This window comes from Copadichromis virginalis, linkage group LG7, assembly GCF_057382275.1.
Source record: "Copadichromis virginalis isolate Kocher_CV1m ecotype Utaka linkage group LG7, C_Virginalis_male_GT1.1, whole genome shotgun sequence".
NCBI classification, from domain to species: Eukaryota; Metazoa; Chordata; class Actinopteri; order Cichliformes; family Cichlidae; genus Copadichromis; species Copadichromis virginalis.
Window position 1 is genome coordinate 50,361,434 of NC_140624.1, and position 23,583 is coordinate 50,385,016.

At 39.8% G+C, this 23,583-nt stretch overlaps 2 protein-coding genes and 1 pseudogene across 6 annotated transcripts in view; all 3 read left to right on the forward strand.

Annotated features, from left to right (window-relative positions):
• The window catches only part of ptpn13 (protein tyrosine phosphatase non-receptor type 13), a 50,051-nt gene extending 40,974 nt beyond the window's left edge, over window positions 1-9,077 (forward strand). For all 5 annotated transcript variants that reach the window (XM_085463976.1, XM_085463972.1, XM_085463974.1 and 2 more), the window contains 17 exons: window positions 64-219; window positions 1,661-1,832; window positions 1,983-2,193; window positions 2,353-2,438; window positions 2,650-2,711; window positions 2,943-3,098; window positions 3,365-3,530; window positions 3,627-3,683; window positions 3,784-3,887; window positions 4,002-4,057; window positions 4,151-4,248; window positions 4,339-4,487; window positions 4,575-4,665; window positions 6,255-6,592; window positions 6,987-7,202; window positions 7,286-7,348; window positions 7,449-9,077. In XM_085463976.1, coding sequence (XP_085320102.1) covers window positions 64-219; window positions 1,661-1,832; window positions 1,983-2,193; window positions 2,353-2,438; window positions 2,650-2,711; window positions 2,943-3,098; window positions 3,365-3,530; window positions 3,627-3,683; window positions 3,784-3,887; window positions 4,002-4,057; window positions 4,151-4,248; window positions 4,339-4,487; window positions 4,575-4,665; window positions 6,255-6,592; window positions 6,987-7,202; window positions 7,286-7,348; window positions 7,449-7,526 — 2,259 coding nt within the window. In that variant the 3' untranslated portion in view covers window positions 7,527-9,077. The remainder of the gene's footprint in view (window positions 1-63; window positions 220-1,660; window positions 1,833-1,982; window positions 2,194-2,352; window positions 2,439-2,649; window positions 2,712-2,942; window positions 3,099-3,364; window positions 3,531-3,626; window positions 3,684-3,783; window positions 3,888-4,001; window positions 4,058-4,150; window positions 4,249-4,338; window positions 4,488-4,574; window positions 4,666-6,254; window positions 6,593-6,986; window positions 7,203-7,285; window positions 7,349-7,448) is intronic.
• A 917-nt stretch (window positions 9,078-9,994) lies between these two features.
• Window positions 9,995-14,171, forward strand: LOC146706005 (uncharacterized; annotated as a pseudogene).
• Window positions 14,172-15,972: 1,801 nt separating this feature from the next.
• sdad1 (SDA1 domain containing 1) lies at window positions 15,973-22,855 on the forward strand. The gene is made up of 22 exons (XM_085463977.1): window positions 15,973-16,189; window positions 16,293-16,397; window positions 16,478-16,576; window positions 16,675-16,785; window positions 17,818-17,889; window positions 17,981-18,081; window positions 18,180-18,237; window positions 18,402-18,476; window positions 18,726-18,827; window positions 18,969-19,038; window positions 19,148-19,251; window positions 19,499-19,556; window positions 20,018-20,076; window positions 20,168-20,244; window positions 20,710-20,807; window positions 20,894-20,970; window positions 21,316-21,445; window positions 21,534-21,625; window positions 21,765-21,946; window positions 22,125-22,209; window positions 22,375-22,536; window positions 22,632-22,855. Exons 1-22 carry the CDS (start codon window positions 16,100-16,102, stop codon window positions 22,677-22,679), a joined length of 2,055 nt encoding a protein of 684 aa, XP_085320103.1. The 5' UTR covers window positions 15,973-16,099; the 3' UTR covers window positions 22,680-22,855.
• The last annotated feature ends 728 nt before the right edge of the window (window positions 22,856-23,583 follow it).

Below are 23,583 nucleotides of genomic sequence, written 5' to 3' on the forward strand. Positions count from 1 at the left end.
CACTAAAATGTGGATCAAGATGTTATTCCTGTTACTGAGGTTATGTGTTTTTGTTGTTGCTAGGAAGTAGAGCTACAGGTCTCTTTGGTGAAGTCAGAAAAGGGCAGCCTTGGCTTCACCCTCACTGAAGGCAATGATCATGGATGTTACATCCATGACATCATCCAGGATCCAGCCAAAGGAGATGGAAGGCTCAGGCCCGGGGACCGAATGATCACGGTATAAATTCCCATTATTCACTATGTGCCAAGGTGTGAAAAGCGTGTGGATTATCATTATCAGCAGAGGTTTCAGGTGAAATCATTGTGAGACCTTGCCTCACCCTATTGTGTGACGTATTGAGATCAGCTGACGCAAGATGTAAGAGGGCGTTAACACACCTGGGAAGGGATTTCAAAACTGGATTATAGATGGCAGACAGCTGGTGTCGCAGGCCACCCCCTCTGTTCAAGGATGGTCATTCACATGGACATAGTTTGCAAGAGGAGTGAAAAAAGCCATCTATCTGCCTTTTCTGTCTAAAATGTGTACATTAGCATCATTGAAAGATTGACCTTTTTTCTTTTAGATGCAGAGTCTTGTCCTGTTGAGGTGGCTCTTCTGTCTTGTGCCATGTGTTTATGAGGTGGCTGTTTGGTTTTCCTGTTGTTTAGTATGTGTTTGGGAGTTTTGTCCTTGGCATGAGCCAGTTTTTGTCTGAGTGTGTGGCTGGGTTTTCGTGCTCGAAGATAATTTTCCTGAGCTTCTCTGACAAACCTGCTACATAAGGGATTGTCCGTTTGTCCTGTTTCTCCCTAGTTGGTGACCTTCTTTACTGTGCATCTTTGCTGATTTGATGAAAGCCCAGTTGGGATAACCGCATGTTTTAAGAGTTTTCTCTACATGTGTGCGTTCCTTTCTTTTCCATCTGGCTTAGAAGGAATGTATTCTGCCCGGTGTTGCAGAGTCCTGTTTACTCCAAGTTTGTGTTCCAGAGGGTTGTGGGAGTCAAAAAGCAGGTACTTGTCTCTGTGTGGGGGCTAAACTTTAATGTTGAGGTTTCCATTCTCCTCAATGTGCACAGCATGGCCCAGAAATGGCAAACTGTTATCCTTTGTCTCCCCTGGTGACTTTGTTTCCACTGAGTTGATGTGAACAGCCTGCACCATGTATCAGTACCAGTGGCTAGGTGCTGTCCCTTTGAAAGAGCCAAGAACTTTACTTTCTACTAGCTCCATGTAAAGATTGGCTACATTGGAAGACACTGGGTAGGCCATGGCACATCCATGTTTTTGTCTGCAGAAACCCTTGTTGTATTTAAATGTATTTAAATTATGTGGTGCTAAGGCAGAGGTCTAATAGTGTGCAAATCTGATCGGGGTAAAACTAGTTCTGTTTTCTAAGAAGCTGTCTTGCTGTAGTTGATTTTCTGACAGTCTCCACTGCCTCAGTTGTAGGTATGCAACTAAAGAGTGAAACTACATCAATGGACACTATGGAAATTTAAAGAAGTCCAGTTGCTTTTCTTTCCAAGCTCCTTCGATTATTATGACCTGGATGACTGAGAACCTACACAGACATATAGAGGCGGTTATCAAGTACAAACTGGAAACAGTCTGGCTCTCTGTTCCTTTGTGTTTCCCAAACCATTATACATTGAATGAATGTTTTTTGTCTACAGGTGAATAACACTGATGTGAGCGATATGGGCCACACCGAGGTGGTCAATCTTGTGCGTGCTGCCCCTCGGGTGGTTGACTTGGTGGTAGGAAGGGTCTTGGAGGTTCCTAAACCCACCATAGAAGCTCATCTGCTGCCTGACATTTACTTCAAGATGAACCAAGAACCACTGGGTAAGAAACGACCTTGATTAAGAAAAGAAAATATCACTGGTGTGTCTCACATTAACCCACTAAAGTCTTGAAAATCTTCCCAAAGGTTGCATCAGAAATTAGTTCTTAAGAATCAAATCTTAATATTTTTATTCTTTATTCATTCCCCAGGTTTGGTACTGGATGGTGGTAGTGACAGTTTGTACGGGATCTTATATGTGAAAGATATTCTTCCGGGTTCATTAGCCTCTAAAGAAGGAAGCTTAATGCCACTTGACCTAATCCACTACATCAATGGGGCCCCTACCCAGGACCTGACTCTCAGTGAGAGCACTAGGCTATTGGAGCATTCCCCCAGTGAACTCACGCTAAAAGCCACAAGGTAGTCTACACTAAAAAAGAATAACATCTATCCTTTGTGAATTTTTTTTTTGGTGCTTGTTTTTATGTTTTTTGTCTTAATAGCATTGCACATTACAGAAAATACAAGATCTTAACAATAATCTCGGTAACTTTTATTTTCTTTTATTTACTCTAACAGGGATGGAAAGCCAGTTTGTCCTATGCAGAAAAGGCTTTCTTTTCTCAACAACAATGTTAGCACGACGGTTTCATCCACCATGAATGGTATGCTTTATAATCTAAAGAAATGTGACTTACAGGTGCTCTGATAAATCGATCTAAATAAGAATAGATTTACTCATATCAAGTTTCTTACTTGCCAAATATTTAAAGATGGTGTGAAAACTTTATTTTAAAAAGGGGATGATAATAAAAACTCGATAAACCAAAGTAATAATGGGATAAGCGTAACTGCAACTTTTGTTTTCTGTTTAAGGGTTCCTTAAAGGGGAAGAATTAAGAGATACAGAAGGTCTCGCAGCACTTTGTCCTTTAGAGGTGAGTTTTTTTTGTTTGTTTTTTTAATTATGTTGGTGCCTGGGGGTGAAAACATGTTCTTGTGTTGGTTATGTTTTGCCAAGCAAACAGCTATGAAATATGTCGGTGGAGTTCATCAGGTGTTATTGTTAATGGAACGCAGACAGTTACCCAACCAACAAAAAAAGTAACTTGCTGAAGTGTTGAATGACAAATCAAAGGTGACTCCACATTTGTTTGCTGAAAACGCAGGAAGAGATCATAAAGGTAGATCTGGAGAAGCCGCCGTCAGGAGGTCTGGGGTTTTCCGTAATTGGAGGGGAGAGAGGGATCTTTGTTAAATCCATCACACCAGGAGGAGTAGCAGAGTCCTCAGGCAAGCTGCAAGTAGGAGACAGGCTGCTTAAAGTGAGTGTTTTTGGACTTGGAATGTGCTTTGTTAAACAAAACACATTACATTGTGATTTACTTGTAGATTTATTTTTTTTGTTGTTGTTTTTAACATGAATCTCTTAAATTCTGTGTTGTAATAACACAGAATTTAAAATAATTTAAAAAAGCATTTTCTTTTTGTGAATATTTTGTAAATAATTGGCTACAAAGTAAAGAAAGTATTTTCTGTGGATTTTCTGAGACTGTATACAGCCCTGACTGACTGGCTCTCCGTCTTGTAGGTGAATGAAGAGCTAATGACAGGTGTGTCCCATACCAAAGCTGTCACCACCATCCGTAAAACTAAAGGCCTGGTGCATCTTATTGTATCCAGACCACCAGACCAGAACCCAAACACATACCTGGCCTCTCTACCCATCAACTCCGACAAGTGCAATGGAAATACTGGTAAAATCATGCACTTGTATTTTTTAAACTTTTGTCTCATGAGTGTATTTTTCTTTCTGAATATTTTCTAAAGCAACCTGCTCGTGTTTATTTCAGGTCTGAGTGGTGACAGTAGCATGAAGACTAAGCTGTGTCCTGTCATACCACCTATAGGTATAGCACACACAGGCTGCAGAATGAACTGGAAAGTTATAAATGTGTAACAAACAAACAAACAACAAAACAACATAAACTACATTCCCATATTTCACAGACTATGATGATGAACTAGGAGAGAGGAGAGAGACAGAGCAGGGCACAGAGCTTTCGGAGGACACGGACGGCGATGGCTCTTCTTTACCAGAAGATTCTCCTGAGGTACAAATCAAACTCACCATTTGAGAAACCACAGAAACAACCGTCTGCTTTTTCTGATGTTGTTTTGTTTGTGTCATTTGATTTTTGTTTGTTTGTTTGTTTGTTTTACTGCAGAACTCCCGAAAGGTGAGATGGAATGAGGAAAGTGTTGACAATCCACACAATGAAAAGTACGATTTTACTTTTTAGATGTGCACTCATCAGATTTAAGGTTGTACATCATTTATATTAAGACCTCTTGGCTGTTTGTGTTGAACCAACAGCTACCTGCAGATGAGTGCTGGGCAGCCAGACGATGATGAAATCACGTGGGGAAGCGATGAACTGCCAATTGAAAACATGAACTCAAAGTCAAAAGATGGTAGGAGTCAGTGTCTCAGACAATACATGTAAATAATTGTCATAAGTTACTTACAAAACTTTTAATTCCCTCGTTTATGTCTTCGCACAGACGGGCCAATCATCACAGAGGACGAGCTGACCTCTTTGCCCCTTGTCAGAGTGGTCCCTGAAGGCCAGTACACGGAACAAAAGCTCAACAGTGTGGTTCGCATGATGAGGGGACTTTTGGAACAGAAAGTGCCTCTACAGGAGTTTGAAGTATGACTCTTTGAATTTCATTGCCAAAGAATAAATCACAATAGTTTTCATTAGATTTTTCTGAATATCCATTTTCCGTTCTGGCAGAATCTTCAGAATCTCCAGCCGCTGGACGACTGTTTGATCGGTCAGACGAAGGAGAACAAGAAGAAGAATCGCTATAAGAATATTGTCCCCTGTAAGAAAAACTAGCAGTTCCCTATGTGATTACTATTAATAACATGGACTATGAACTGTATATGAACGATGGTTGTAGCCACTGTGACATCACCCACTGGTTTGTAGACTACTGTTGTGAAATGTCAGCTTGAGCATTTTAGCGGTTCCTGTCTTGGTCCATGTGTGACAAACGAAGTGTGGATCTGAAAGCAAAGTCCCTGTCAGAGTAATTGGAATCAGATAATGATACTAACCCAACATATAGTATTGAATTTCAAATATATTGTCACATTACAATAGCATATATTGCAATATTGCAACCCTTTCACAAACCTTCTTCAACGTCACCCTTGACTTCACTGTAGAGAAGTGTCGCACACTTGGCTTCCTATTTTTTTTTAACATGCAGTTCCCTATTCATTTTTTTTCTCAGTGTTGTGTGGATGCAGATATTTTCACATAAAATAGGTGATTTCTTGACTTCCTCTAAATTGGAACCTAGATTTGTCAAACTAAGTGTGCCCAGTGTTGGTTGGTTTTTCGGTTGAGCTGATTACCTCGCTATTCTCAGCAGGCTTTGGCAGTTTGTGACATGAGCCCTTATACTCGTATTATCTCAAGAGTATTTTACTTTGATCTGGACCTCATTTTAAATATTCCAACCTTTTTTGTTTTTTTTGTTTTGGTTCTTTTTTTAGGAAATTCCAAAATAGGTCCATATTCAGATATAGACAGCACTTTCCTGATTTCTTTCTTTGATACCTCCATTATAGTTTTACCAACTTCGTCCCGCATGCTGAATGCTATTTTGGATTGAAAAAGTAATTGATTTATTATACTAGTACTAAAGAGTTATAATTTTATTGACATTTTATATAATAAGATCCTAATATTTGGTGTCCCTATATCGATACAAGTGGAGGAGTTTAAGTATCTCGGGGTCTTGTTCAGAGCGATGGGAGAAGGAAGCAGGAGATTGACATACGGATTGCTCTACTCTGAGCCGCTGCTCCTCCACATCGAAAGGAGCCAGTTGAGGTGGTTTGGGCATCTGACAACGATGCCCCCTGGGCGAGATTTTCGGGCATGTCCCACCGGGAGGATGGCCCGGGCAGACCCAGGACACACTAGAGAGATTATATCTCTCGGCTGGTTTAGGAACGTCTTGGTGTTCCCCCAGATAAACTGGAGGAGGTGGCTGGGGAGAGGGAGGTCTGGGCTTCTCTGCTTGGGCTGCTGCCCCTGCGACCCAGCCCCAGATAAGCGGAAGAAAATATATTATTATGATACTATGCTTTATCAGTTCCCTCTTCCCCACACCTAGACACTCCACACTTTTAAGATGTAGAGACTTGTCATATGCAAAGTAGTCCCATCTTAAAATAAACTTTCTCTATTAAATAAGACTGACAACTGAAACCACAAAGTTGTCCATAAAATGTTTACTGTCCCCTCATGCTCCAACCACAGCACTTGTCTCTTCTCATGGTCTGAGGCTACATCCTCTTTTATTACAGTACATCTACTGTACTTTAATGGCTTTTTTTAGTACTTTTTTTCTCTGAATTCAAATTTTAATCCTGAAACTTTTCATGACGTCTCTTCTAGTTGACACAACTCGTGTTGTCCTCGGCAAAGACGGAGGCTACATCAACGCCAACTTCATTAATATGTCGGTGAAGGACGAGAACTTCATGTACATTGCCTGTCAAGGACCCTTACCCACTACTCTGGGGGACTTCTGGCAGATGGTGTGGGAGCAGAAGTCCAATGTGATTGCAATGATGACCCAGGAGGTTGAGGGGGGGAAAGTCAAATGTCAGCGGTACTGGCCAGACACGCCGAGGACGGCAGAGATGGTGGATGACAGATTACAGATAACACTTATCAAAGACCAGCACCTGGACAACTTCGTCATCCGTGTCATCGAGGTCAAAGATGTCCAGGTAAATATGTATCATGTATATCGGTGTATAGATCGATTGTGCAGATAATTTAAGACGGGGATGTCAAACTTTACATCGCAGTTTAGTTTGTAGGTTTATTTTAGTTAAAATGTTTTTTCACATCAAGTTTAATTTTTTAGTTTTATTAATATCAGACTATTACTGTGGTGTAATATGAATGCTAATTAGGGGTGATGGGTCTTATGTTTTACAGCTTTCGCTATTGATAAAGTCCAAAATCTACACACTCTTAATTTTCCAAAGCAGACCAGTGGGCCGGATTGGACTCTTTGCTGGACTGTTTCTCACCCTCTGGCCTTATGTTTGACATCCCTAATTTAAGATGTTTCTACTTGAATTGTCCACATTGACATATGAGTTTCCTTCTTTCCAGACTAATGAAAACCAGATTGTTACTCATCTAAACTACACTGGATGGCCCGACCATGGGACACCTTCACAACCTGAGCAGCTGCTCACGTTCATATCCTACATGCGGCACGTTCATCAGTCGGGGCCTATAATCACACACTGCAGTGCAGGCATTGGTCGTTCAGGGACCCTCATCTGCATTGATGTGGTTCTGGGTCTCATCAGTAAAGATGCAGATGTCAGTATTTTTCATCTTATAAATTTAATAATAACTTTTTTCAGTATCACTTCTAATCTCCTTTTTTCTTTTTCTTTTGGTAGTTTGATATTTCAGACGTTGTCAGGAACATGAGGCTTCAGAGACAAGGAATGGTTCAAACAGAGGTGACTTGGTTTTAAGCTTAGTAGCATTTACACATCTTAGTAGCTCCCAAGCTTTCCCTCACATTTCCCTCTTTTTTTTTTTTTTCTTTTCCTTTTTCAGGAGCAGTATATTTTCTGCTATCAAGTGATCCTCTATGTCCTCCGATGCCTTCAAGCAGAAGAAAACATCTCAGGATAGTAGAAACCCTGAATCGCTGTCATGTGGAGGCTGGATGACTCTTTGATGAAAGCAAAATAAAAAATGAGAATTGCCAAATTACACTACAAGTTTTGTTTTTCTTTTGTTTTTTATTGCCTTAATCTATTTGATAGCTCAAGAGTAAATCCTTTAGAAGAAGTATATTTTTTACCTGTCCGCCCTCCCCTCCCCCTCTGGCTGCTATTTCCTTTTAGTGCATCTATAAGAACTGCTGATTGTCATTGTAATTATCACGCACGAGAGTACATTGATGTGGGCGGGGGGGTGTTCAGATTTTTGGATACCCTAAAATAATTATAATATGATCAGCGATTTTCTATTTTATGTGGAACAATATTATGTACTTTGAAGCCTATTTTGATGCTGGAACATGCCTTGACAGAATACTATGTCAGTATTTGCTATGTAAATCTATTATACAGTAAACTGCTCACTTCCTGAGGCAAATGATGAAATTAAAAGTGTACATATTCATCTCCTGAAAAATTAAACTGGATACGTTTTAAATAACATGTAGAGGAATATTTCTTTTTTGGGGGTAAAAAAATGAAATATTTTACTTTGCCTTTTTTTTGTCTTTTTTTTTTTTTTTTTTAGTCTTTTTTTTTTTTTTTTTTAAAGTACATAAATCATTTTAGCATACTTTTGAGAATATTTGTCAGCCTAAATGTGTGCATTTTGTTCTGTCTATAAAAAGATGCCATCACATACTAAACATCACCCGTAGAAGCATTAACCTAACGTGACTTTTCCTTATTTGCTTATTAATAAACACCACTGGAGGGAGAGATTACAGCTTGTATAACTGTGGGTTACTAGAACGACTACATCTGCGCTCCACACAGTTCCTGCACAATTACGGAATAATAAGGATCTTGATGTTGAATCTCTATGGAGGCTATTGACTTTTCAAGAGATAATTAAAGCTGTAGTTTGAGATCAGAGAGCAGACCTCTTTAAACTGTGATTCCAAAATCAACCGTATAAGTAAGTCAACAGTTCAGTGGTCTTCAACAGAGATTACACATTCGAGCCCTTACATTGTGTTAACTGTCTGATGACTCCATTGCAATGTTTGTCTTACAGGTTCTCATGTAATGTATGCCCATACTCTTTATGTAGTGATTCATCTAAAATGCCCTGATTTAATCTACTTGCCTACATCCAGCTCAAGCAGGAGGTATTGGAGCAGAGATGGCTTGTCTTTTACCAGTTTTTAACCACCGTGTGGTGCCAAAATTCAGTGTTTTATAATTGTAAAACAATTCTGGAAATATTGCTATGTGTTCAAACATATTCATGATTGTTTTAAATGGCTGTTTAGTTACCCAGATATGCAAAATAAAGCTTATATTGCCCAATACATACTGGACAGCATTTTTATGGTTGCCTCAAGGCTGTTTTTTCTTATAGGCATACTGTTAAAATGTTTCATTGGCACATGTAATTCTGTAAAAGAGAGGCTTCCCATTGTGTTGTTGACCCAGGGCAATTATCCAAAAGTGTCCAATAAATATTGTTTATATCTCATTGTTAATGCCGTTACTATTTCAGTCAATATTAAGTGCAGTGGTGTTATTTACCTCTCACAGATCATGGTTCAATGACGATCTAATTCTAAATTAGTCAAAACCTGACTTGATATTTAGCAAACGAGTCACTGACATTCTAGTGGGCCCTGACGCTGTCTTTATTATGTTTAATGGAGAAATTCCAGTTCCCTCATTTGGTATATAATCATCAGATTCAGAATTAATATCATTATGGCCTTCATCTTCAGACACAGCTTCATCCTCTATCACCAAAGTTGAGTTCCAGAGCTTTCGACTTTACTTCTGCTGCTCATTTTGTAAACTCTGACAGACCAGTGTGTCACATCTAGCTGCAGAGTATAATGTTGTTAGAGTCCTCTGGGTGTGAGCACACAACCCTCACCCACCTGGTATTCAAACCTTATGTTTGCAAGGAGCAGCCAGCCAGGAAGATGACCTAGAGTGGCTTGTTTCAGAGTATGAACTGAGGGAACTCCACCAATACCCAGTGTAAGAAAGATAAGGTTACTCAATTGTGAATTATGCAAATCAGAGCCAGCCTGCGCATGAGCACACTAACCAGCTGCTTTGGGAGCGGGATTATAAGCATTACAATAATACTTAGGTGTTAAATTCTTTTACTTTTTTGCCCTTTTGTATATTTCAAGAACAAAACATTTAACTTGTTTTCAACATTTTATTTTCTGTAGTTTCATTGTATGTCGTTGTTGTACACAGGCGTTTACCAGAAGTTGCCCATTTGTCATAACTCACCCCATATACCATCTCAGATGCACTAGAGGTGTTTTTGTTTCTCTGTAGATCTGATGAAATGAATCAAGGACAGGCTTAATAAATGTAGGTAAGCCATTCACACTGGCGATTATATAGCCAAATACTACATGGCAGCACATCATGGGAGTGACTGAAAGAGTGTCTGGTATTGAGAGTACTATCTTGATACCAGACGTGGGGGAATCACATGCGTAACACGAACAGAGGCATATTGGATTTGTACCCTTAAGCCCACCAGTTATCCTGGTCTTAATGAGGAGGAGTTCTCTGTTTTTTTGTTATTTTGTTTTTACAATTACCTTGGTCCTTTATTAGGGTCATTGTTTTTGTAGTCGAATAGGTTGACCTAGTCTTTACTAATGGTGCTATATGTTTAGCATTACTGCTGTTGTATCTATTGAACTCACATCCTGGGCCATCTGACCTCAGGAATTCGCATGATAAGGTGGGGCCAGGTTTCACAATGAACTCACCCGAAACTCTGGCTGATTGGGACCCACACCCAGTTTCACACCTTGGCTCAGGCGATTAGAGGATCATCAGGGGGTCCTTTTGTCCCTCTGTGGGGGATACTCCCACTAGGTTTATATCTGGGACTCTCCACCATTTGACCTTAGAACTGAAGAAGCTTCTCGGATGAGAGGTGAAACGTCTTCAAGCAACTTAAAGAAGTCCAGACGCTTTTCTTTGCAAGCTCCTTTGACAACAAGAAAACACTTTCTCTGTTTATTCTGCTGTCTCTGCTGCTCATCTGCAGAAGTGATGAGTATCTCAGCCTTCCACAGAGTTAGCCTTTTGTTCTCTTAATTTATATGATATAATTGACTTTAAGATCAGTTGTTTGATCTTTTCACTCCATCTCTCCTGTTTTATTTCTCCCTGATCTCACTTGCTACAGTGACTACAATAAAAACATCACGTTTCTGGAACAGCACATATGTGCATGCTCAATACAAATCTCACTGCCAGTAAGGACCTCGGTCACAAAGAGAAAACCTCAACATATAATATACACAATACATAAATCACAGCTGTCATAATGTGTACCAAAATTAGGGATTAATACTGTCTTCTTAGTCGTTACAACACTTTCTGTCACCTAGAGCAGTTTAATGTCTCCAGACCAGCCTTAAAGAAGTGCTCACTGATCTTTGAAAATGAATACACTGTGAGTGTGTGAACAAATGTAATTGTTCTCAAGCCCCATGGATACAATCATAGTCTAACTGTACACTGCAATGTAGTGCAAATAATCAAGCATATATACTGCAGTTAAGAAAAGAGGCAGAGAGGTCTGTGAGCAGGGACCTTTAAAAATGCTAAATTTTCGGTTTTATCTTTTACCAGAATCACACTCTTACTTTTCTGTGTTAATGTATTTTAAGCTAATTGTACCTTCTGTACAGTTTCCTACTAATGGCAAGAAAGTGAAACTGGAATGTGCTAAAAATAGAGAATTGTCCTTTAAAGTGAATCTAAATATTTTCATTCCTCTGTCTAAAAGAAGCTTCATCTCCTCTCTCTGTTTATACCAACTCTCTTGTCTGATTGGCTTTTGGTGACTCAGATTTGAAGTTTGCCAAACAGAAAAATGAATATTATTTTCACTGAATGTTTTCTACCAGTAAATATTTTTCAAACATTTGTTTCCAGTTTCTGTCTTTCCATGTGTTGTCCCTTAATCTGAACTGGACCCAAATGAAGCAGAGTGTAATGACCTCCTATGAGCCATCCTGTCACAGTGAGTGTAAGCTTCAGCATAAAATACTGGCTCTGTGATTTACAATGTGAGCTATTCATGGTGGCCTAAAACAAACTGTGTGCGTGCTCTTGTTGTTAAGAGGAATCATCCTGCGAAGCCAGAAGTCAGTGTCACCTCTGTTTCCTTTTTGTCCAAAGTGAACAGTCGTGAAAAGATCAATTCATACAGAAGTGAAGTGCAGTGGAAGCAGCAGGATCAGTCATGGATGCACCAGTTTGTTTGCAGTCCGTTTTGTGGAACTACCAGGGAGCCTGGAGTGACTGGAGCCCCACTGGATTATCACCAGTAGGAAGAGAGAAAAAAAAAACTAACCATGTAGAACCTTTTTGTAGAATCGTTGCAAATTTTCCATCACCCACTGGATGTGATCTGAGAATATTTATACAATACTTACGCAAGAATGCTGTTTGTTGACTTCAGCTCAGCATTCAGTACAGCTATTCCCTCCAAGCCGATCACCAAACTTGTGGATCTTGGAATCAGCACCTCCATCTGTAACTGGATCATGGACTTTCTGACCAACAGACCCCAGCATGTTAGGTCAGGCCATAACTGCTTTACCACCATCACACTCAACACTGGCACTCCACAGGGCTAGAGGGAAGAGGTAAAGCACCTAGCTGCTTGGTGCTGACATTAACCTGCTTCTGAGTACCAGCAAAACCAAAGAGCTCATTGAGGACTTCACGAGAGAGAAGATAAATGGCATCTAAATCTACATAAATGGCACAGCTGTTGACGGGTCTCCAGCTTCAAGTTCTTGGGGACCCACATCTCTGAGAATCTGACCTGGTCAACTAACATCTCCAGCCTAGTCAAGAGGGTCCATCAGCACCTCTTTTTCTTGAGAGCACTGAAGAAGAACCACATACTGACATACTGAGTAACTTCTACCGCTGTGCAATAGAGAGCATCCTGACCAACTGTGTCACAGTCTGGTATGGGAATTGCACTGCAGTGGGTGGTGAAAACCGCCCAATGCATCATAGGGACTCCACTTCCTGCCATTGCGGAGGTCCATAAGAAGATATGTCATTCTCAGGGACTCCTCTCATCCTGTCAATAAACGCTTCCAGCTTCTCCCCTCCAGAAGGTGCTACAGGACCCTTCAGACTAAAACCAGCAGGTTTAGAAACAGCTTCTTCCCCACAGCTGTCACCCTACTGAGCTCAGTCTCCTGCTGAACCTTTCCATCCACACTCACTTAACCCTTCTACACTCCTCCTCCCAGGGACCATGATCATTTCATTCTCAACATTCACTGTATGCTCACATTGGTTAATGCTATAGTTTTAGGACACTGACATAGTATAGTCTCCTTTATACTGCGTACGTACACTGTTCACTATTATAGTCTGTTCAGAGAGCTACGCTTCCACTACTGTAGATATATTCATAGTGCTCTGTAGATCTGTTTATCCACACGCTACATCTGTATATATGTAGCACATCTGTATATTTGTTCACAGTAAACCTCTATATCTGCCCCGTCTGTATAGCAATATAGAACATCTGTATGCTGTACATTTGTCTGTAGTTCAGCTGTATTGTTGGTCTCTCTGTACATAATCTGTTCATAACTATTCCACCATTTATACTACATGTATCTGTATATATCAGTACATCTGTATATTTGCTCTCTACTTAACTTACTTGTATACAGTCTTCTCTTGTTTTGCACTTACTGCTCTTGCACTTCTGATTAGATGCAAACTTCATTTCGTTACCCTGTATGTATACATGTGTAATGACAATAAAGTTGAATTCTAAATCCTATCCTAAATATTCAAATAAATCACAGCTACAGGAGAAGTTTTCAGAAGTGATTTAATTTATTTGCCAGGGCAGAGGCTGGAGCAAAGGAAAGACATTTAGTGGGGTCCAGACCTCAGACAGTCATATGCAAAAGATTTGAATTCAGACGTTAATAATTAAATGAAGGGTAAATAAGTAAAGATGGGACTGAAGCGAGGGAGAAAGAAAAAGTGATGTTAAAGTTTCTTCTCAAAGGCAGCAGCTACAGTGAGCCAGGGTAGTGTGAAATCTGAGAAGCTCAACACTGATCAATTTAGGCTCCCGAATCTAGATTCAGGCATGTGCAGTTGTGAAGAGGCCAGTAAAGAGAGCATGGAGACAGCATCAACATGACTGATAGGCATGATGAAAAGCCTGAGGGCAAGGACGAGAATGAGGGAGAAAATAAACAAAAGGCAGTTTTTCAGAGGCTGTTTGGAAGGAGCAGAGGTGTGTTTGGGAAGTTTATTCAGGTTTGTTCTGATTATGAAGCAGCAGGCTAACCGCCTGGAGCCTCCCAGCTTGGATTCAGGTGGATCCAGCGGTGGAGAAGAGGAGCAGCAGTGCTTTACTATACTCCCTGCTCTCTCTTACCACAACTGCCTTTGAACTTGCCTGGCCTGGCCAGGTCTGAGTCCAGCTTTGCAACTCCAGCCACTACGATTTGCTCTGATGTCTACAGGCAGGTCAGTGGAGCCCTCTGGTGATGGATACATGCCAGTGAAACAGGAGGAGACCTGACAACAGACAGCAGGTTTAACTAGCAGGACGAAGTAGCATGTAGTACTTGAAGAAGGCATCACAGCCAGTCAGTTCTCAGGAAAATGGAACGTCACATAAATATTTCTCTTCTTTGATTTTCATCAATGTATTTCCTTTGATACATTTTCTGTCAATATTTATGCTTGATTAGAAGCTCATAGGCAGTTCCTGTCACTCTACAATAAAATAATGTAAAGGTTACCCTCTCTGCCATCCCACTAGCTGACCTAACTGCCACAAGTAAACTGTGCTAAGATACATTACATGGACTAAGGTTCTTGGCCACATACATATAGATTTACTGGCTGTAGAACTCCATGCCATGAAGCTCCCAGTGCACATTTGTTATGCTTCTGTCTGTGGCAGAGGAGGTTTGGAGCTCTGCAGAGCCTTGGTGACTTTTACTGACTATGCACCCCTACCCATTTATTATGAACAAACAGCACAACCGTTTTTGCTTTTTTTCTATAATACACATGTATATTTTAGATTCATACTTATGTGGCAGCTATTTAAAAATATTAAAATTAAGTCATTGGTCGGACCCCGTTAAGAACACACAAGCCACTGTTGGATGTCTGGGGCCTGAATCTCCTCCATACCTGCTTCAGGCCCTGAGGGGCAGGGCTATGGCTCCCCACACCTTCTAGCAGATAGTTACATGATTACAAGTGTGTTCACAGACACACACTATATCTTCCTGTCCCTCTTCCCCTTTGTTTTTCTTTCCCTTTCTTTCTTTCTTTCTTTCTTTCTTTCTTTCTTTCTTTCTTTCTTTCTTTCTTTCTTTCTTTCTCTCTTTCCTATCCCCCACTCATGGCTGTCCAGTCTGTAATAACTTAAAATAAAATAAATAATAATAATAATGATAATAAAGATCAATCAAGTGGACCAATATGACAAAGCCATAATGACCCACTTGGAAAAATAAATCCATTTGGCATCTTTCTTGGCCTTCAGACTGCCAATTCTGATCGGGACAGGCAAAAAAAGAAAAGAAAAGAAGTTTGGTCCACAGCCTACAGCCCCATTTGACAACTGTTAGAATTCATATTCTGGTAAGAAATAATCAACTAAGTAAAGATAAATGAAAGTACATCATAAACCTGGAGGACCAGTTGCAGGAACCCAAAACATGGTAGGTGTGTTTTATCATGATTCATATAATACTGATGATGGATTTTTAGGCTAATAGTTAGGCTAACACTTACCTCTCATCTTTTTTTCCTTCACAAAACGGATAGATCCACTTCTTTTAAGTGTCTCCCACCGCAATTCTTAGCATATTTTGGTTCCCGCAACTGGTCCATCTGGTTCTTGTCTCCCCAGAAGCACTTCCCTTGTGCTATGGAAATCTGTTTTTACCTATTTCTGTTTTCTTTTTTCCCATTTCCGTTGTATTTTGTGTGCTTTTGCAGCATTTTTCTTATTGCTGGTGTTTGCTTAAGTTGCAGTCCGTTTGGCCTCTCAGGGCCACCATATAAAACTCGTTGGAAAGCTTTCTGACTTTACTGGACACATTTCTCTTCATCATACCGTTATTTATTTATTTATTTATTTATTATTATTGAACTGTCTTCAAGTATACAAACATTTTTTACATGATTTTTAAATGCAAGAAAAGTTGGTGCAAAATATAAAGAGCGCTTATGAATATAAAATCAAAATATTATCACACAAAAACTCTGCATTGTTTTACATTCTTTGAATTCAACGATTTTTCTCCCCTTTAACTTTTGTACACGAGCGTTTCTTCGAAGACGAAAACCGAAGTGACGACAGTGTGGCCGGATGTGACGTTTGGATCCCCTCAAATTAAATGGCAGCGTACACATTGGCCATGCTTGCCCTGTAAGAAGTGCTGCTTTTCATTATTCTGTAACACATACATAATATAATCTTAAACCATGTCCGGTCGACAGAACAACAAACTACCAAACAATCTGCCTCAACTTCAGAATCTCATAAAAAGAGATCCGCAGTCGTACGTCGAGGAGGTGAGTGTTGTTAGCTAAGACTGCTAAACGCATTAGCTGGTAGAGTTGTTTTGGAAGTGTGAGCCTTCTTTTGCTCATGTAATCCTCTCGTTTTCGTCCGCAGTTTCTGCAACAGTACCGACACTATCAGTCCAATGTGCAGATCTTTAAGCTGCAGCCTGACAAACCGAGCAAGGAGCTTGCAGACCTCGTTATGTTTCTCGCTCAGGTAACCCGGTGTGTTTTTGGTGTAGTGAATAGTCCTGAATCTTAGAAGTTGTCTCAATACAATTATTCTTTGCCCTTCAGGTTGGTCACTGCTTCCCCCAGCAGCTCTCCACGTTTCCTAAAGAGTTGTCTGAGTTATTACTTAGTTACCACACAGTCCTGGAGCCGGACCTACGAATGGTGAGGTTGGGTTCATACACCAGGATTCATGTGAACCCGTCACTTTAGTTTTGCTAAAGACTTGAATGGTTTATATGCATTTCTGCTGTCTTTGTCAGACCTTCTGCAAAGCTCTGATCCTTCTGAGGAATAAAGACTTGATTGATGCCTCAGGCCTCCTAGAGCTCTTCTTTGAGCTGCTGCGATGTCATGACAAGCTGCTTAGGAAGGTAAGACTAAGCTCTTTCCCCAAACAGCAGCGTAATTAAGGGACATTACAGTTTTTTCCCAGTATTTTGAGAGAGCAATCTGGGAAGCTGTTGTTTAGATATTTATAAAGATAAACAAAAGTTTTGTCTGTGTAAACATGTAGACAGTTTGCCCAAAAACTAGATCAATACCGAGCATGAGGACCATTCGTGATATATGGATAATAGAAATTATTTTATGTTGCTGGGGTTTTTTTTCTTAAGATTTAAGCAGGAAGTGAAACTCTTGACATTAAGAATTTCGAGAGCCAACATGCCATCTGGGGCATCTTATCCATTTGTTGGCCAAGATTCGTTATTCTATATATACACATATATATTCGTACAATATGCTAGAGCAATAATAAAAATAAAATATCGACCTCATAATTTTCCACAGGTTGCTGTTGTAAACATGAGTGTGATTTTGAATGACTTGGCTGGTTGACTCAATCCAGTACAGCTGTTTTAGTCATAAAGCTGCTTGTTCATGTTCTGTTGATAGCTTTAGTTGGTTTTAAGCTTTTAAAACTTAGGAATTTAAAATGTAAAAAAGCCTGCATTCTGTTGGATTGAGATTTGGTGGCTGTACATGATATTTGAGTACAGTGAACTGAACTTGTCATGTTTGAGGAACCAGTTTGCGATGATTTTAGTTTTGTGAAATGGTGTGTTATCCTGCTGTGATACTCATTTGGTACTAAGATTTGATGTACTCTGCAGTCAGTGATGCTCTTCTGCAGACCTTGGTTGTACTGAGTGGTTATTTGAGCTCCTGTTGCCTAAAGCAGTCTTGCTATTCACTCGGTGTACCTAACGAAGTGGCCAGTGAGTTAAATTTTGCTAACTGGTGAATGCCTTATGTAGTGATGAGTTAATAACTTTGATCTGTGGACCTGGTTTTCTGCTGTTAGAGCTTCTGCAGACCTACCAATGGGACAGTCTTCTGATTGCTTCTGTTTATTTTTGTTTGTTTGTTTTGCTTTCATGTAAACAATGTTTTTCTCTCTTCAGACTTTGTACACACACATTGTAGCAGACATCAAAAACATCAACGCAAAACATAAAAACAACAAGGTCAACACAGTAAGTACACAGCTGTTGTGCACCCTGATATTGTTTGATAGTCTTTGTAAAATGGTGTGCACTCACAGCGTTGTGCTGTCATTTGTTACAGATGTTACAGAACTTCATGTACACCATGCTGAGAGACAGTAATCCGATAGCAGCAAAGATCTCATTAGATGTGATGGTGGAGCTGTACAAAAGGAACATATGGTGGGTTCAAAGTGAAATGGAAACGTTAAAGCGGCTATTTTACAGCCAATGTATAATTATTTTGTTTGAACATCTTTTCTTTTTTTGTTTTGTTGCAGGAATGATCCCAAAACCGTTAATGTTATCACAACTACGTGCTTCTCCAAAGTGACAAAGGTATATTTTGGGGGTATTAAGACTTAGACCTAGAGCTTTTATTGTCATTGTGGGGTTTCTTGCACAGCAAAATTGGGTATATATATATATATAAAAATACGTTGTTTATGATATTGATTAAGTGGAAACATTAGTGCTTATGACCAGGCAATCTTCTTGTTTAGATCCTTGTTGCAGGCCTTAAATTCTTCCTGGGAACAGATGAAAATGAGAAAAATGAGAGTGACTCAGAATCAGAGGTAAGCATCAAAGATGGACAGTTTGATGTATGATATGTTATGATACAATATAGAAATTTTTTTTCTTTCATGCTAAGGTAGAATGCATTTGAAACAGACAAATATGGTTTAGATTTGTTGTGCAGTATTCAGTAAGTGTGTGTGTGTGTGTGTGTGTGTGTGTGTGTGTGTGTGTGTGTGTGTGTGTGTGTGTGTGTGTGTGTGTGTGTGTGTGTGTGTGTGTGTGTGTGTGTGTGTGTGTGTGTGAAGAATGAAGGGCCATCAGCGAGAGACTTGATGGCGAAATTCTCCACTGGCAAGAAAACCTCCAAGAACAAGAAGAAGCTGGAAAAGGCTATGAAAGTCCTCAAGGTGCCACTGTTTTACCTGAAGGGACTGTTTCTAATTCCAATTGTGTAACTTTAAGATGGTTAACAGGACAGTACTGAGAGATGATTTACTGCTGTGCTAGGATGAATTGTTTTAACTCTTTATCCTCGCATTTTCTCTTAGAAACATAAAAAGAAGAAGAAAGCAGAAGTTTTTAATTTCTCTGCAGTTCACCTTATTCACGACCCTCAAGGTATCTAATTGTTCAGCATCACTGCAGCAAATGGAACACACAGAATTTGCCTCGAGGTCATTTAGGCTTCCGTTCATAGAACTGTATAAAATCTATTTTTTTTCTTTAGATTTCTCAGAGAAGCTCTTAAAGCAGCTGGAAGACTCAAAGGAGCGCTTCGAGGTTAAGATCATGATGATGGAGCTCATATCCCGACTGGTTGGAATCCACGAGGTCGGTGACTCATCTGTTTTTTGGGGGTTTTTTTGTTCTTTCGTAAATGAGTTTATTCAAGTCAGATTAACGCAGTTTTAAATGCACCCTTCAGTCCTGTGTGTCGGGTCTGGTAAAACATGTACTGGCTTTTATTGAACTCCACATTTAAATCGCAGCTGTTGAGGCATGAGTGACGTATGCATTGTTTTTTCTTCTTTCTTCTTCTTCTGGCGAGTAAACACTTGGTGTTCTTTTTCTTTTACAGCTCTTCCTCTTTAATTTCTACCCTTTCATCCAGAGGTTTCTTCAGCCTCACCAGAGAGGTAAAAAGAACTCACAGCTAAAGAAACAGATGCTCTTTTCTGTCCTGTACTGCTGTTTATTCATCTAGACCCAGTTTTGGGGATGTCTGCTGCCTTCTCTTGAATAAAATGGAAATAATTGGCTCTTGTTTTAGTGAGTGATACCTCATCAGCAGTGTCTCTTTGTACTGTGTTACCTGAGAGCAAAAAGTTCATCTCCCAGTGTCCACCAGCTAGATGGGATATAAACATCAGTGTCCTTTCTTAGTGGAACTTTCTTAACTGGGTCCTTCTGGTGTGGTGGTGTAGTTTAGTTTAAAAAAAACATTCCTGATATCTCCAAAACTCAGCAACCCACCTCAAAACAATCTAAATTGATACATAGCAGTACTAACTAAGCTATTATTATTATTTACATTTAAATTAGAATTTTCATGAGAAATCATTTGTCCATGAGACTTTTCTAACCAGCATCTTTGCAGATGTGACAAAGATTCTTCTCTGTGCTGCTCAGGCCTCCCACCAGCTCGTTCCCCCTGAGGTACATTTACTCCTATTTACTCAGTCGTTTTAAGCTGGTTTAACACAGTAGTTTCACACTGCTCTTCCTGTTTAACACTGTTCTGCTGCAGATCATTGAACCTGTGATCATGACAATCGCCAACAACTTTGTGACAGAGAGAAACTCTGGAGAGGTCATGACTGTGGGGTAAGTAGGTCTTTATACGATACTCAAAAGATGTGGTGAATTGAAAAATGAGTCAAGCTAAACCTATAACATACACCGACCAGCCATTTTATTAGGTACACCTCTGTGTAATCGTGGCACAGATTCAGGAAGGAGCTCTAGATTTTCCTACCTGACACGACAGCGTCAAATGGTTGCTGCAGATTTATCAGCTGCACATCAGTTAAGCAAATCTCCTGTTCCGCCACACTCCAAAGGTGCTCTGTTGGAATGAGATCTGGTGCCATTTCAATACAGTGAACTCATTGTCATGACGATGTGCTTAAATGAGTTGAGTTGCAGACATGTGATCGGTTGATTAGATATTTTCATCAATGAGAAGTCTGTTAGGTGCCCAGCAAGTGTTCATACAGGCTTTTTGTAGCTACCTCTTTAGTTTTACTCTATACTTTTATAATAAAACTGACTTTTTCGTTTATGTTTCAGTCTCAATGCCATCAGGGAGGTGGCAGCACGCTGTCCGCTCGCCATCAACGAGGACCTTCTGCAGGACCTGTCCCAATACAAGACCCACAAAGACAAGAGTAAGTAATTGGTCTATTTCAGGTTTTTGTGATTGTGTTGAAGTCTGTATTCATGTTCACATGATGTACACTGCCTTCATTTTCAGATGTAATGATGTCTGCCAGAGGACTTATCCAGTTGTTCAGGAGTCTTAATCCACAGATGCTGCACAGAAAGGATAGGGTGAGCTTCATAGAACTCTATATGAACTTCAAAACATTTTCAAAAATGATGATTTGCCTTCCGATTTGCAGTAAAATGAGGAAAAAAATCTATTTTATGAACATTTGAGTGAATTGTGGGGTGCTATGTTTTCTTAAGTAGTCAAGTAGTGGCAGCACATTTGAAAATCTAATGTAAAATGAATGTTAATAAACCATAAAATTGTTCTGAACGTTCAAGAAGTACAAAGGAGATAAAAGATGGAGATCAGCCCATTCTTGTTACCTGGGTCAATATAAATGTTTTCCAGTTCCTAGAATAGTTGAAGCTACACGTCTGTAAGTATAAACCCTACTCGTCATTCAGGGGAGACCCACTGAGGCATCGGCAGAGGCCAAGATCAAAGACTACGGACAGCTGGAGGCTAAAGACTATATCCCCGGAGCTGAGGTCCTGGAGGTGGAGGAGGAGAACAAAGAGGGAGAGGACGATGAAGGTCGGCCACTGTTGTAACATCCGCCTGCGCGCTCTCTGCGTACGTACAGAATGTGTGAATAATATATTTGTATTGTTTTATATAACAGACGGCTGGGAGAGTGCCAGTATTAGTGATGATGATGAAGATGGGGAGTGGGTGGACGTTCACCACTCATCTGATGAAGATACAGGAGAAGTGGTGAGTTTAAAAAAATGAACAAACATAGCTTGACAGATTGCTAAAACCTCATTATTCATACTATTTCATGGTAGGAAAAAAAGGTATATATTTATAAAACTGTTCTGGTTTTTCATGTTTGTTTTTTGTTGTTAATCAGGCAGAGAAGCTTCAAAGCATGACAGCTGAGGAAAGAAAAGCCAAGGCAGCGGCGGTCAGCGCCAGCAGGCTCCTCACCCAAGATGACTTCAAGAAGATCAGTCTGGTCCAGATGGCCAAAGAGGTCAATGCTGCACCAGGCAAGAAGAGGAAAAATGTGGACAGTGATGACGAGCGAGACAAGTAAGGGCATGAAATGAACCTTAAACATTCATAAAATGAAATGTATTTTATTGAAATCTTAATAGTTTGTGCAAAACAGTTTTACTCTCAGGTTCACGGTCTCTTGAATTTAGCATGTGGGCCTTTGTGCTGATTAGCTTGTTGAGAATGACGGTCATCTTATTTATTTTTTTCCCAGAGGAGAGCTGCTGACGTTGAGAGATATTGAGAGACTGCACAAGAAACCAAAAGCGGACAAGGAAACACGACTGGCAACAGCAATGGTGAATAAATTGTGATGGAAATGTGCACATTTGTTTAAATGAAAAATCAGTTCATGCATATGAAACACTGACTCTGGGGAGTTTAAGAAACTCTCAGTGCATTTCAGAAGTATAAGCCTGATTTATTGTTAGCATTCTGGCCTAATGATGTGTTTGATTTTCTAGGCGGGACGGACGGACAGGAAGGAGTTTGTCAAGAAGCGGACCAAGCTAAACCCACACGCTAGCAGCAGCAACAAGGAGAAGAGGAGAAATAAGAACTTCATGATGATGAGGCACAGTCAGAACGTCAGGACTAAAGGCAAACGCTCCTTCAGAGAGAAACAGGTAAGTCACACATGCCTTTTTACAAATGTGTATATAAACAAGAAACTACTTTGGCATTTCACCTGGAAATGTTTTTTATGTGTCTTTTAATCTAGATTGCTTTACGAGAGGCTCTCCTGAAGAAGAAGAAGCAGTACAAGTAGCAGAAAAGGACATTGTGTTGTAGTTGCTTGCTAAACTTTGTGTTTAAAAAAAATCTAAATAAAAAACGTAGATCCTTTAATTGGACTGTAAAACACACTTTAACATGTATTTTTTTTCTGTGGATAAACAGCATAATTTACTCATTTTCCGAAATAAATGATCTTTGATAATTGTGTGATGTGTTTTACTTGAGTTGGTTGTCATTTTTATTCACTATATACTTTTAATATTAAGTTAAATGTAAATATCTGGTATGTCAGAATACAAGCGCTGACTGAGTGTTCTCTGTTTTTGTACTGTTCTATTTAACTACATTAAACACAGCGCTCTTAGTTTTGATACTATCTGCTGGAACACTGTTGCATATTTTTAAGCCATGCCTCTCCATGTTTGCTTGTGTATGAACTTCCACGACTTGTTTTCAGTGTTGTTTGCAGGGTGCTATAGAAATGCCAGCCATACACTACTGTTCAGTAAAGAGAACTCCTCAGGGTACAAAGGTGTTAATGTGCGATCTTATGTAAGATTTTATTGGAGAATAGAGTTGTGTAATTGTAATTACAATCTTAAATGTCCTTACTTTGCACATTTCTCCCCACTTTAGGGCTTTATTTGTCCCAAGTGTTATCTACTGTACCCACTTCTTTAGCTTCTTATGTTTTATTTATACACACACACACCATAGTACTGTTGTACTGCTTTTTAGATGCTTTAACTTTTAAGCTGGCACCATTACACTGTAACAGATTTGATATTGGTATTTTTATCGGTATCAAATTTAATGTCTTAGATGTCAGACATCAACGTTAAAGTGTCAGTATCTCAGAACCGAGAGGCAGGTGTGTGGGGGATATTTCAGGGTGTCACAGAGACCGCTTTATTTAGCTTACATTTTGTTACTTC

Bases quoted from the DNA above. Each gene is read 5' to 3' on its own strand.
- sdad1 (XM_085463977.1), top strand. From the start codon at position 16,100: ATGTCCGGTCGACAGAACAACAAACTACCAAACAATCTGCCTCAACTT. The intron at 16,398-16,477 runs GTAACCCGGTGT...TTTGCCCTTCAG, and splicing joins TCGTTATGTTTCTCGCTCAG to GTTGGTCACTGCTTCCCCCA. The intron at 18,828-18,968 runs GTGCCACTGTTT...ATTTTCTCTTAG, and splicing joins AGGCTATGAAAGTCCTCAAG to AAACATAAAAAGAAGAAGAA.